The sequence below is a fragment of the Ambystoma mexicanum genome, chromosome 2q (genome assembly GCF_040938575.1).
Source record: "Ambystoma mexicanum isolate Mex_15411 chromosome 2q, UKY_AmexF1_1, whole genome shotgun sequence".
NCBI lineage: Eukaryota > Metazoa > Chordata > Amphibia > Caudata > Ambystomatidae > Ambystoma > Ambystoma mexicanum.
Window position 1 is genome coordinate 358,015,190 of NC_090924.1, and position 13,443 is coordinate 358,028,632.

At 48.5% G+C, this 13,443-nt stretch overlaps 1 protein-coding gene across 3 annotated transcripts in view; it reads right to left on the minus strand.

The window, feature by feature from the left end:
• The window catches only part of LOC138569416 (mucin-2-like), a 698,070-nt gene that overhangs the window by 419,608 nt on the left and 265,019 nt on the right, over positions 1-13,443 (minus strand). For all 3 annotated transcript variants that reach the window (XM_069647379.1, XM_069647377.1, XM_069647378.1), the window contains exons 3-6: positions 10,639-10,751; positions 9,474-9,532; positions 6,231-6,397; positions 1,627-1,789 (exon numbers count right to left, since the gene is read on the minus strand). In XM_069647379.1, the coding sequence (XP_069503480.1) occupies positions 1,627-1,789; positions 6,231-6,397; positions 9,474-9,532; positions 10,639-10,751 (502 nt within the window). The remainder of the gene's footprint in view (positions 1-1,626; positions 1,790-6,230; positions 6,398-9,473; positions 9,533-10,638; positions 10,752-13,443) is intronic.

The window sequence follows — 13,443 nt, forward strand, 5'->3', positions numbered from 1 at the left end:
GTCGAGCCCTGTAATCATTTATTTTGTGCGCCCGCCCCTCCCTTTGTTTTGTAAATGCAGCATACCGACAACACACCAGGCAGCCTTTAGACAATTAACGCTGCCCCGTTTAACAATATCTGTTGGGTGGGGTTGAATCATCTCCCTTTCAGCCCCTCCCTGGGAAACAGATGAACATGCCAAGGGCTCACACCCGCCAGGTGCAATGGAATGCTGTCTAGGACTACTGAGGGGCTTATGTGGGCCCTGTCTGCGCTCTGGCTCACTGAAACTTTTTGAAGACTGCCGGGGCTCGGGCCCAGCTAGCCCCAGCCCACTTAAAGCCCTGGCCTTATGTATTTGACATAGTGGATAACAACATCCTTCTACTACCCTCCGGTGTGCAGCAGGGGTATTGACCAGGCACTGAAAAAGGTTCACCGCATTTTTGGCCGAGAGAGAAGAAACTTGCAAATAGGAGATTGCATGTTTCCTCCAAGCTGAATATATCTGCAAAACTCCTTATAGTCCTGCTCAGAGAACACCATCCCCTCTTTCACTCATATGACGATTTGGAACTGCCACCGACTAGGCCGCCAGCAGGCAGCCAATCATGTAAGGGTACTTGACCGGAAAAAGCGGCTCTTTCCGGTAACTGCTTCCTGTGGAAGCATAAGGACCTCATTATGCGTTTGTGAGCATTACCTGTTATCGCATGTGGTAATCATGCAGTAATAGAAAGAATATAGATGACGCGACTCCTTGGGGAAATGCCATGTTACCGTATGGCGTCAGGTACTTCTTTTGTGTAGAGGGCACATGTCACAAAAGGAAAAGCGAGCAGTTTTGATGAGTTTCAGTGCTCAAATGTGGAACTTGGCGGAGCGGTACATCATCTGGTATTCTTATAGGGCAGTCTGCTTTGTGGCAAGAGAGTAGGAAGATGTAAAACAGAAGGGGAAAATAAAAAAGGCGGGTCCCATACAAGCAAGTTACAGTTTAGGACTTTTTGGCAGCCATTCAGAATTTGGCTGATTATTTTCTTTAAATACCATCGGAGGAACTTCCACCTCCACCCAGTGGTATTTCAGAAAATCTGCCCAATGCAGTATTTACCCCTGGTCGAGGTGGAATTTCTGGTACACCTTCAGAGGTATTCCAGAAATACCATATCTGGCAGTGGTAACCTAAAAAGGTATTTTGGAAACTTTCTTTCAGTCATTTCCACTCTCTACGTTTCACCTTCTTCAGTAGGTAAAATAGGGGTATTTTCAGTAGAAAGTGTGCCTAAAACACTGCCAGCAGTATTTGACCAAACCCTGACTCGGGCAGCTTGTAAAAGTGCCAGTATTCGCCAATACGGCAGATTTCACTGTTACTGCCTAATTGGCAGTCCTACAGTCATGTACACCAAGATGTTACCATACACATGCATAAACACACACACAGGCAAACACGCAAGCCTCGCCTTCACCACTCCCTCACTGTTTGGCGGTTTAGGTCAGCGTTGGTTCCTGGGCAAAGTCTCTGGTAGGTTCTGGAATGACCTTAACTCCTCTCAGCGCAACGGACCTTTGCAGACCTAACTGGCTGGATCCGGTCAGCAGGGAATAAAGGTTTCGCAGAGGCAAAGGGGCACATACTCACTGGCACATAGGCTCCCCCCCTCTCCGGTGGGTACATATGCCATCGTTTTTGCAGAAGCCGTCGTGGCACAGCGAGGTGCAGGTGATGCTCCCGTTCCTGTGGTGGGCACAGGCAAAGCCAGCCAGGCATGAGTAAGCGGTGCTGCACAGGTCGGCCCACCGCTCTGAGGAGACAAAAATACAACAATTAGAACTACAGCAATCACAGTGCACAGCAAAGTGACGTCTCCCCACAAGCCACCAAGGCCACCACGGTTCAACCGTAAATCATCCACATCACAGGTCAGGCCCACAAGCCACCAAGACCACCACCGGTCCAACCGCAAAGCAACCACATCACAGGTCAGGCCCGCAAGCCACCAAGACCACCGCCCGTCCAACCGCAAAGAATCCACATCAAAGGTCAGGCCCGCAAGCCACCAAGACCACCACCGGTCCAACCGCAAAGCATCACAGGTCAGGCCCGCGCCACCTGACTTGCTAGACGCCGTCCACTCCTATTCTCCACCCTGCACAGCCATACCCCTCCTCTGTGTCCCTCTGTATCCTACCCCTGCTACATATCTGTTCTGTTGTTACTTCTGAAAAGCGCTCCGTTGTGTACTATTGTACACCTCTGTAAAGGGTTCTGTTGCTTCTCAAAGCCAGGATAAATACCATAATCATAATAACCGATGGGGACAGCAAGAGGAGGGGTTGCAGTGAAACCCGGAGAGAAAACAAGGATAACAGAATGAGTAAGGGGAAGAGTTAAGCAAAGCCATCTTCGGTAACCTTACAAGGAGGAGGGAAGAATGACAGGCATATGGAACAAGGTGTGAAGGGGGGCTATGGAGGCAAAGTATTGGAGAGAGAGATCAAGACAACGGAGAAGGGGAGATGGTTGAGAGAATAGAGGTGGAAAGCGGTAGAAGAGTGGGGAGAAAAAAGAGAAGTGAGTGGAAGGGGAAGAACTATGGGCGTCATTACAAGTCTGCCGGTCTGGAAATAAGGGTGCCGGTAGCAACGTACCGGCACCCTTTCCGGACCGGCAGACTCCAACTCTGCTTTCCATGGCCTCTGCAGCCGGCAGGTCAGACCTGCCGGGTGCAACGGACCTGGAAAGCAGAGTTGTCACGGAAGCACTGGCACCGTTAGCAACAGTGCCGGTGCTTTTGAGTACCCACTCCCGTGGAGTCCTATCACACTCGACGGGAACGGGGGCTAGCATTTTCCGCCGCCTTACTTCCTGATCCGCGAGACTTGTAATGACCCGCTGGCACCGGGAAGTCAGGCGATGGAAGCAGTGTTACGGGGCTGGCGGCAACCTGCCGGTGGCACTGGCGGGTTCCCGCCAAGCCCATAATGAGGTCCCATGGGAGCATACGGAGGAGGGAAAGGGAACAATGGGCTATGGGGGGTGAAAGGAAACAGAAAATGGGAACGAATAAGAGAGGTAGCGGAAGTGGTGGGGACAAAAAGGGGGAGAAGTTGAGTAGAATATAAAGTGAGAAGCAGAGAGTGTGAAACTCGAGAGATTGGAACGGCGAAGGAGTGGGAGGACGAAACTAACAATAGAAACAACAGGTTTAATGGGGGAGAATGTAAGAGACGGGAGAACTATCAAGAGATGAGGCCCAAAGCGGGAGGATGTGGAGCAAGGAGGAGAGAAGAAAGTAGGGCGCATGACCCACAGGTTTCAGGGCGCATGTCATGTCCGCAGTATTGGACTCAGCAAGTCCCAAGCATGCCTGAGGTATGTCATTAAGGTGGTAACCAGGGATACAGTTCTCAATGGATACAATTGAAGTTTGCCCTTTGTCAGTTTGGAGACGTCGCCTGGGGCCATCTTTGAAGTAGGCTCGGCATTAAGTATTGCCTATTAGAATTTGAATGTAGAGGTTGCAGGTCACCCCGAGAATCCGGGAGGTATCAGTACAAGGATTTAACCCTTTGAAATATTGGCATGATCAGCTGTTGATGGGAGGTCCCCAAGGCGGCACTCATTCCTTGGAAAATGCACATGGTATGGAGAGCACCTGAGGGTACAGGGCAGACCTTGCAGCTGGGGATTCAATCTGATATGGAATGAGTCTACCTGGTTGCTGCACCCCACTGGCCGGGGGCCACACAGGCGACACCCAAGCAGTGAATCTGACGGCCACCATGCTAGGCTTCTGCCATGTCCTCGTCCAGCCAGGGAGGACCCGAAGCAAGTTAAGAGCGGGACTGATGCCAGCCCTGGCAAGGGAGGAGATGGGGTCCTTGTGCCTGCACTCAACACTCGGGCCTTGGAGCCATTGTTGAATTGCAAATTAACAAATGATGAAAGTCCATAAATAAGCCCCAAAAGTCCAGGAGGGGGCCGTTGGGAACGGTGTCTAGTGATAAAGTCGCCTGGGAAATGGACGCCAGGGGCCGCCATTTCCCAAAAATGCACCTTTAGTGAAGTCAAACGCTTTCCCCAAATATTCTAGGATCGGAGTTTATAATATAAAATGATACCCCTTCTGGAATATTTGGGGAAAGTATTTGAGGGGTCAGGAAAATAGTCACCTACCTGGTGACTTTTTCCAAGTGACATTATCACATGGAACCTTTGGAACTTACCTGTGTGATCATGCATCACCACAAATCCAGTGACCGAGGGGTTTGGTGCACAGTTATGATGCTGCATTGTACAACGTGCAAAAAAGGGTGTAGAGGGGTGCATTAGGATGTTGGGGTGATGCATGCGTGCGCTGTTTGGTGAATAGTGGAAGTGCATTACTGATTCCTGACTTAATACTAGAGGGACTCATCACGAGTTGGGCGGTATCCCGACTGGGATACCGCCCAACATTATTTGCGCTACTGCCCACCTGTCTGACGGTATTACATCCGGATCATGAGTTGAGCGGTAGACGTTACTCCACATTCCCCATTGAGTTCATTGGACCCAATGGGGAATCTTCGTTGCAGTTATTGCCAGTGGTTATAGAGCCACCAGTAATTGTGCTGATAATGGTCATTTTCCTGGCGAGTTTACCCCCAGACACTAGATTGGACGGAGCAGTAAATCCAGCGGTAACCCCATTGCCACCTCATTTAAGGGCTACCACCCAACTCATTATAAGGCCCCAGAGACTGATCTGTGAGAGCACCCGTGTGTGCCTGCAAACCCCCTTTTAAGGGGTATTACATGTGGAGGGGCACTGTCTCGTCGAATCTATGTCATTTCCTCATAGGGATTTGGTCAAAGGTCATTTAATTTAATTTTATTGCTGCATTTGACTGCATTAAAATGCGGGAGAGACCCCCTGCACTTCCACTCAAGTCCCTCACCCCCCCACCCTTCTAAATACCTAAACCCAACCCCCATGTACATACTTGTGGTAAAATGCAGTAAAATATTTTCAAGGAAATGGGATTAAATGAAAGTGGCCTGTGAGGAAATTCGGTCTAGTCGCAGGAACGGTAACTAAGTCTGTGACCAGACAGATCTATCTGTGATTATACCAGAGGAACTGGGTGTGTCCAATGGTTATTAAAGAGGGGCCTGCCGATGAAACGGTTCTTTCTGGAAGAAGGCGAGGGACTGACCCAGATAGTTCCAGTTTCTTGGCGCATAGACTTGGAAGAACGTTGAGTAAAAGTCTTCATTGGTGGAAGTGACTGAATACCATGCGAGAGTGAGAACTTGTCAGCCTGGCGTTGTGGTATTTTAAGGTGCCACAGCTTTGTATGTTGGGTTTTTGCAGAGTCCAATCTTAACATCATGACGGTGTGTAGGCCAGCGTGCTGCTTGGGCTTCCATCACCAGCAGGGGTGGACTGGCCTATAGGGTACTCTGGACATTTCCCAGTAGGCCTTTGCACCCTGGGCCTCTTTTGTGTGGTATTTCCACATTTTCTCATAGGCAAAGCATTGGGCTTGCTGAAAATGTGTCATATGGGGCCACTTTGAACTTTATTTCCAGGGCCTCTTTTAGTTCCCAGTCCACCCCTGATCACCAGGTTTCTGAAGCTCACTTCAAGATGGAGGCTGTTATTGAGCGCAAAGCCCAGGGATTGTGTGTTGAACGCAAGCAGAGCAATGTGTTAATAAGTGTGAATAATTCTACTAGTGCAGATATTTTGGTTGTAGCACCTCTCTGGCAGGTGTCGTCAGTGCCAGGGTAGTTTACAGTGAAGTTTTTGTTTGATATGTTTGCCCTCGGCAGGGTGGCCTCTGAGGTGGGATGAGCCAAGATGAACCAACTTTGACTTCAAAGAATTGGCTAGTCTTGAAGCTCAGAAAGTGCAGCAGCCAGTGGGAGATGAGCCAGGGGACCTGTGTGAGGAGGTCGCAAGAGTCGCGAAGAAGGGTGAGAAAAGCAAGAAAACGTGAAAGGAGAGCAAGAGCCAGAAAAGAAAGCGAAGGAGAGTGATAAACAAAAGAGGTTCATTTATATCCGGCCATTTTTTTTAAAATTTAAAAGAGAGGGTGAAAAAGGTAAATAGTGAAAGGTTGATGGGACGCCATACCCACATTTCTCTCCCAACGCTTCCCCCCTCAACTCCTTGACATCTGCCTCCATTCCCAGCTGGGAGCGGCCTTGCCAAGCCTTGAGCGCCTGCGAGAGAAAGAGTGTGAGGAATGCCTCACCCGTCGAGGAGATACCCATCACCCTGTGTCCTGCCACCCAGAGGCCCGAAGCAATGGCCTCCGGCAGGTGGCTCAGGTTCAGAAGACGGTCTGGCTGTTCCACCATCAGCAGATTCACCGATTCCACATTGAAGACGGCCACGTAGTCCAGGATCACACTGCCCTCCCTGCGGCACAGAGAGAGAAGGGTCAAGGTGAGAGAGCTCCATAGACCACCGCGCCTGAACCAAAGAATGTAGGGGGACATGTTGGGGCGGGTGAAGATGATGGCATGGGCTTCAAAGTGCTGGCTGACTTGCTCATTGGCTAAGGATGTTGGCATTGGTCACATCTGATTAAAATCCTAGAGGTTGCATACAATTGCTGATGCACGCGATTTTGAGCTCCTTTGTTGGATCATTCCTTATGAATCACAAAAGGGGTTTGGTTGGGGTGTGGTTGCAACCTCTAGTGGTCCCGCAGTGATGACCCCACCCCCAGATAGTGTGACCATAATGCCTGCCCATCAGTTCCTTCATGGCTATTGATGGTGTGGAGGGCACAAAAGGGCCTGTGACTCTGCTCTCACGGTGGCTACAGATTTGAGGGGCGAGAACCTCAAGGGATCGGACAAGCAGGCTCATAGGTGTTGCTAAGGATAGCATGGGGGTTGGCGAAAGGGTGACCCCAACACTACTCTCTAAATTGCACTAAGGTTCATCTCTTGATATGATATGATAGGTTATTTATAACACGCTTAATACCCAGAGGTTTCTAAACGCGGAACCCGGGATCGAACCTGTGGTGCTCTGTGTCGTCTTGCTTCCAAGGCGAGCACGTTGCCCTTGAGCTATCCTCCCGAGACCCCCTGAGCTATATCTTGGTGGATATTATGTGTTTTTCCCCTTCAGTCTGGCAACCATACTGAATCATGCCTACAGGGAAGTTGGGTGGCTAATTATCTCACAAAATGAGGTGTTTAGGAGTATTGGGGATGAGGCGTTGAAGGAGCACTGATGCCAACCAAAAGAGAATCACCATTTAAAAATTAAAGATTCCAGGTCAGAAGTTTACCATTGACCACAACATCTTGCAAGTCTTTTGAAGAACATGTCAAGATGACACTTCTCAGACCCCAAAAAGCGGCGAGTGGAGAGCTGTGAAATAATGGCAAGCATTGCTGTCTGAGGTCGCTTGTGGTCTCATGCAGAAAGCATGCTGCCTAGCAGCTTAGGCTGGGCTACCACGTTTGGGGTGTGTGCCAAGCCTGACTTGCATTTGGTGTTTGCCCTTCTATAATGACTTGGCAGGCTCAAGAACAGGGGAAAGTTGCCCAGAGCAACACAAGTAATAATGATTCATTCAAAGGCTTACAGCCATGGTGGCTCTTCTGCTTTGCCAGGTCAAACTCTTGAAAGCTTTAAATGTATTCATAATTTAGTTTAAATAAGTACTCTTTACTGTCACTACTCTCCTGCCTCTTACTTATTCAATGAGTGCCCCTCCGTGCACTCACCCCTCTTACACACAGCTAAAACAGGAGTATGTTTCACTTTCTATTCAATTCTCAGTGCAAACATACAATTACTGAATCAATACCCATACAAAAACAGATAACCATACAACACTCTTACAACGTATACACAATTAGTTAATTAAAATGCTCGGTGTGGGTACTGTGCGAGAGTACAATTTTGACTCGCATACTAACCCCCACAAAATATGTGCTTATACTTTTTAAGAATGTTGTATGGTTGTCTGTTTTTGCACGAGTATTGATTCAGTAATTGTCTGTGTGTATTGAGAACTGACTAACAAGTGAAGCATACGTCTGGTTGAGCTGTGTGTAAGAGTGATGGGTGCACGCAGAGGCACCCATTGGATGAGTAAGAGGCAGGAGTGTAGCGATAGTAAAGAGTACTCCCATTTAGGGGCTGTGTTTCTACTGATAATGTTCCCACAGGTTAGGGAGTACAGGGCTGGGCCCCATTTGTGGATGAGAGTGCCTTATAATAAAGTGGAATCTTTCTTCTGACCAATAGGCACTTCTCTCTTAGGACCCATCCATAGATGACCCTACTAATTCCCACTTTACAAAAAGGCTTTGCATTTTATACCTCTGAGATTGTTTGTATTGCTTATATTGAGTTCATATTTTTTTTTACTGCCTCCATCACCACTGTAGTGGTTTTATGGTGCGAGTGCCTGCCCAAACAGTGGTGTATTGGCATCCCCTGGAGTCAATCGGACTATGGTCTGTGGGAGGAAAAGAAGAGGGCAACGATATGAGAGGATAGGCGCAGTGGGCGTACACTGCCCAACAGTGGGTATATTCAGGAAGCCCATGGTATCCCTTTCTCCATGAGAGGTAACTCGTGACTTTCCTGGCTTCATTCATTTGCTTAACGAATCATGACTGAGTTGGGCATCATTTAAGAATTGTCAGTGTGCATTTTGCATTCACTGGTGCAGAAACTCAGTTGTCCGCGCAGGGCAAGCTGATTTCTCATAGTAAGACTTGGAGGGCGGCCATTTTGTAAGAATCGGTCATGGGTGTACTTTGCAAGTGGAAGGAGTTCAACGCTTCAGTCATTTACATATTAGCACGTTTAGAAATGTAAACATTGGTGCATGCACAAACAACGTATTAGTGGCCGAACAAGGAATGGAACACACACAAATATGAACTTGGTTAACAAAATGGTTGTATATGCAAAATGGAAAATCGGGGTGTTGTGCGTTTTTGGGAGAGCGTTCTGCAGTGCTTTCTGGGGTTTCATTGATAAAGGAAATGGTGGAACCAAAAATGTGCCCTTTAGAATCTGCGCAGGCCACTTTTAGCAGGCACATCGTGATTTCAGCCCCCCAGACTCCCGGGGGGTTGCTTTTGCCATTCCCGTCGTCTGCTCTATTTACCCAGAGCCATACATATTAGTAGTATCCTGTTCTAGGCGAACCCCCCACCTCGTGATGGGCAGTGCATTCAGGACGTCAGGGACATTGGAGTTCCCCTTAGAAGGGTTGTGACACAGCCCCACCCCCACTCCTTCCAAAAAGCTGCATGAGGAAGCTGCAGTATGTTGGGAGTATCCCAATATGCAGGTCAGAGGAAGGCCATTTTCTGGCCAACTCTCTCCTCCGTTCACACCCACCCACCCCCATATCATGACTCTAATTGGAGCATTCCAGAAGAAAATAAACCAGTGGGAGCAAGAATGGAAGAAAGAGGAGAGGTGTGAGCTGGGGAGAGGCCGCTGACTGTACCTGATGCTCAGGACCTCCAACTGCATGAAGCCCGGCACAGATTTATAAAATGGAGAAACCTAGAAGAAAGGAAGCGAGAACACACATTTCTACACAGTTACGGGATAGGACATGACGAGTCTCTGCTAAAAACATCATCAGTAATCTCTTGAGCAGATGGAAAATGAATGCGCTGCTTGTGCGTGCGACAGGTCTCGGCATTTCTAGAAAGTGTTCGACAATGGGTCAGGGTTAGAGGTAAGACCGGTATTAGAGTTAGGTTTCTAGAGAAAGGTGGAGGTTGACAACTTGAGTTGGGGGAACAGATTAATGAATGCGTCAGCACATGAAACAGGTTTGATAGATCCCTTCTGGATTAAGGGTTGGTTGCTTAGATTTTGCAAGTGACTAGATCGCGGCCGAGGCAGAGTGCAGCTCATGAAGAGTGGGCTACATTCATTTCACTAAACATTGGATGTTGCCCTATTTTGGGACACGCGACAAAGTAAGCCTTGGCCTAAATGCTAGCACCCTACCAACGTCACCCTCAAACTGGCCATCTTCCTTGCCCTCACTACTCTTAGGTTTTCTACTCAGCCCGGCAGATCGAGGCACATAGTAGGGTGACCAGACGTCCCAGTTTTGCTGGGACTGTCCCCGTATGTGGTGCTCTATCCTCCTTTCTCAAGGTTATGTTCCCATTAGGAACTGCAGTGGTCCTGGTTTTTTGTAGTAGGTCTTCATGGCTGACAGGCAGGAATGCACAATCTCGCACAGAAGAAATGCTGCATTTTACAACTTATGATGGCGTTCGTTTGTGATAAATTAATTATAATATGTGTTTCTTTGAACAGTAACACTTAAACCCCCTTCTCCTCCAAATGCTACTGACATGTAGTGCCTTGACAGCCACTTTCAAGAGTTAGTCCTACTTTTATGTTAGTTGCCCTGTCCCGGTTTTTTACTTTTTAAATCTGGTCCCCCTAGCACATAGCCACTTAGCCATGAATCGCTACCAATTTGCACCATCGCATTGCAGCTGCTGGAGAACTTCATTTAGGGGTCCGGCCTACTTTGATGGGGTATATAATACATATTGAAATGCTTTTCATGGCAGATACCCAGTTATACCGATTTACCCGTAGGCCTCCCGTGTGCCCGAAACCCTCCAGGGAGAACAACTGACCGTGTCTTGAAAGGCCAGGACCAGGGCCCGGCGCTGCAGCGAGTCCACGCTCTCCAGGGTCTCTGTGAAATCCATCTCCAGGGCCAGGTGGAAGGTGACGTTCACTTCCCGGGCTGAGAAAAGCACGGAAAACAAGCATTAATATTGTTAGCACTGTGGTGTAGCCAGGGGACAGCTAGGGGCCCCTCCTGAGTGCACTGGCACAGCCGCACTCTGGCGTGACTGGCACGTGCTGTTTGCCCAGCGGGTAGCTCTGTACTGACAGGGTCTTTTTGTTCAGCGTCTTTAATAGGAGCGTTCAAAACAGGCACCTTGGAAAACGCACTGAGCATGACAACACGTACTTCTGTTTCGTCTAATGGGTTGCCATCCCCGACAGGCGTAAGACATACTGTGGAGCACGAGGCCCTGAACAGTCACAAGTTTCTAAAAAAAATAACACACAGAAACAAGGCAGGCAAAAGTGCGTACTACGCTCGTGTATACAAAGCAGGGGGGAAAAAAACAGTGCAAACTGCCCTCACAAACACAAGAGCAGCATCTATGAAAACAGGGCACATGCAACAGCAGTGCAAGCCACGGACGCACGCACGCACACACGCACACACACACCCCCCAAAGCAGCCAAGAACCCGTCCATATCACACCAGGGAACATATATTTCACAGGCCCCTGCAGTGATGAGCCCGCCTCACACACACCAGCAACAGAAGAAGCGGGAGCAGTGCATGCTTGCCATATACACACAGCAGGTACAACACAGACAGGAGTAGTGACAACTTCCGCAAATGTAGAACAGGGACACCACAGGCAACAACAACTCACACTACTCTTGCACGCTTCCAGAGAAGCCAAGACCGTGGCAGAACACGTTTCTTTCACGCACGCGCACACCCAGTACAGCACAAAGGACAGTGATACCCGCTTCTATACAGGGGAGTATCCAGCATTGCAAGTGAGGGGGGGCGAGCCACCAAAAAAGTCCTGCTACTTTCGCCCCAAATGCAGTGCACACAATTCCATATGGTCTCATTCGTGCCCACATACCGCCCACCCCCGCCCCAATCTACTTTATTGGTGACATTAGTGGCAGATGGCATTTTAACACATAACAAAAAATAAATAAAATTGCAGAATCATTACAGATGCAGGGAACTCATCTATCCAAGCTCTGTGGAGGCAAAATACATACACACCTCCTAATTTGCATATAAGGACATTGCAAGGGGCATTATCAGTCTTTGTATACTTGAATGCACCATGGAGGTGACTTTTAGAATAAATTGCCATAAGTAAGCCAAGTGGCAAATAACAGTTATGCAAAATACCTAAATTACACTATTTTTATATATGGAGCAACTATATAGTCAGGCTTAAAAAAAAAATAACAGTGTGATACATTTGCATATGCTCTGAATTGAATCACTTACAGAGCTGCAGATAAGACACACTGGGCCTCATTACACGGTAGGCGGTAAGGGTTTACCGGTACCGGTATTTTACCGGTACCGGTAAATCCTTACCGCCTTACTATGAGGTCCCTTTGCGGGTTGGGGAATTTAACGCCTGCTTTTTGCAGGCGTTAAAAACCAACCCGCAAAGGGACCCAGGGAGCTAATTACGGTACCGCAATTTGCGGTGCCGTAATTAGCACCTTCTCCTTTCCCATTATGCCCTATGGGGCAAAAATGGGAATGGGGAAGAGCAATGGTGGAAAGGGGAATTACCACCCCGCCAACCTTGGAATGGGGCGGTAATTCCCCTTTCCACCAAGGCGGTGCCGTTATTTTACCGGCATGAACCATGGCGCAAATTGCTCCATGGTTCTCCGCCTACCGTGTAATGAGGCCCACTGTGTTCATCATCATAGAAATATGTTGAGCAATAAGAGGATGGCTTTAGTTTTATTCTCCCCATCCTGCATGCAAAGCCACAATAGCATCATGCAGATTAATGTGAGCCTAACAAATCCCCCTTGGCTAAAGCCATAGTCATTATTCCATAAATCCTGCAGCTTTAAGCACCCTTATCACTATGGATCACTCTCTCCCATGCACATTTCTAAAGGGACAAAAGTTCCTGCTAATAACCCCCTCCCTCCCATCAGTGCCTAATGGCTCACATTGAAATGCTCTGTTGATACAGAGCAATGTGAGAGCCCCTCTGCTCTCTGGGCCTCCTTGGGACATTGTCTTGACAGTGGGATACCTCTTCCATTCGGAAAAGGTAAGGTGTCCTGCTGCCAGGACAATGAGCATGCTGAGCCGGAATTGCTCAGCACACATTGTTCTCCCAGTGGGACACCTTTCCCGTTGGGCAGCCTCACTGCGGTGTCGAACGGGATAGGTGTCCCACTGACAAAAGTCCCAGTCAGGCTCTCAGGAGAGCCTGTAGCGGGGGTGCAGCTTGCCCCTCCTCTCAGTACGGCACTGCTTCTATAGTACAACGTTGGAATCTGCTGTGAACTCTTACCTCACACACTGACAAGATAAGGTATGGGGAGCGGCAGCTCAAGCTAGCTATCCTCACACACAGAATATGTATGCTTATTTATTTTATTTTTACATATATTTACAGTGCACATAATCCGTAGGTATCTAGGTGTTAGTTTAATTGTGGAAGGTTAGGTTATTTATAACCCACTTGTGTTTTTTTTCTTCTTGTCTTTCCCCAAGCGCAGATCCGGGATTCAAACCTGTGTTTGCACAGCATGGTCTAGCTTCCAAGACCCGCCCGTTGCCACAGAGCTATAGAGGCATACATGCAATAAGCCTGGCTGCAGGGTAATCTTTCTTCAAATACAGA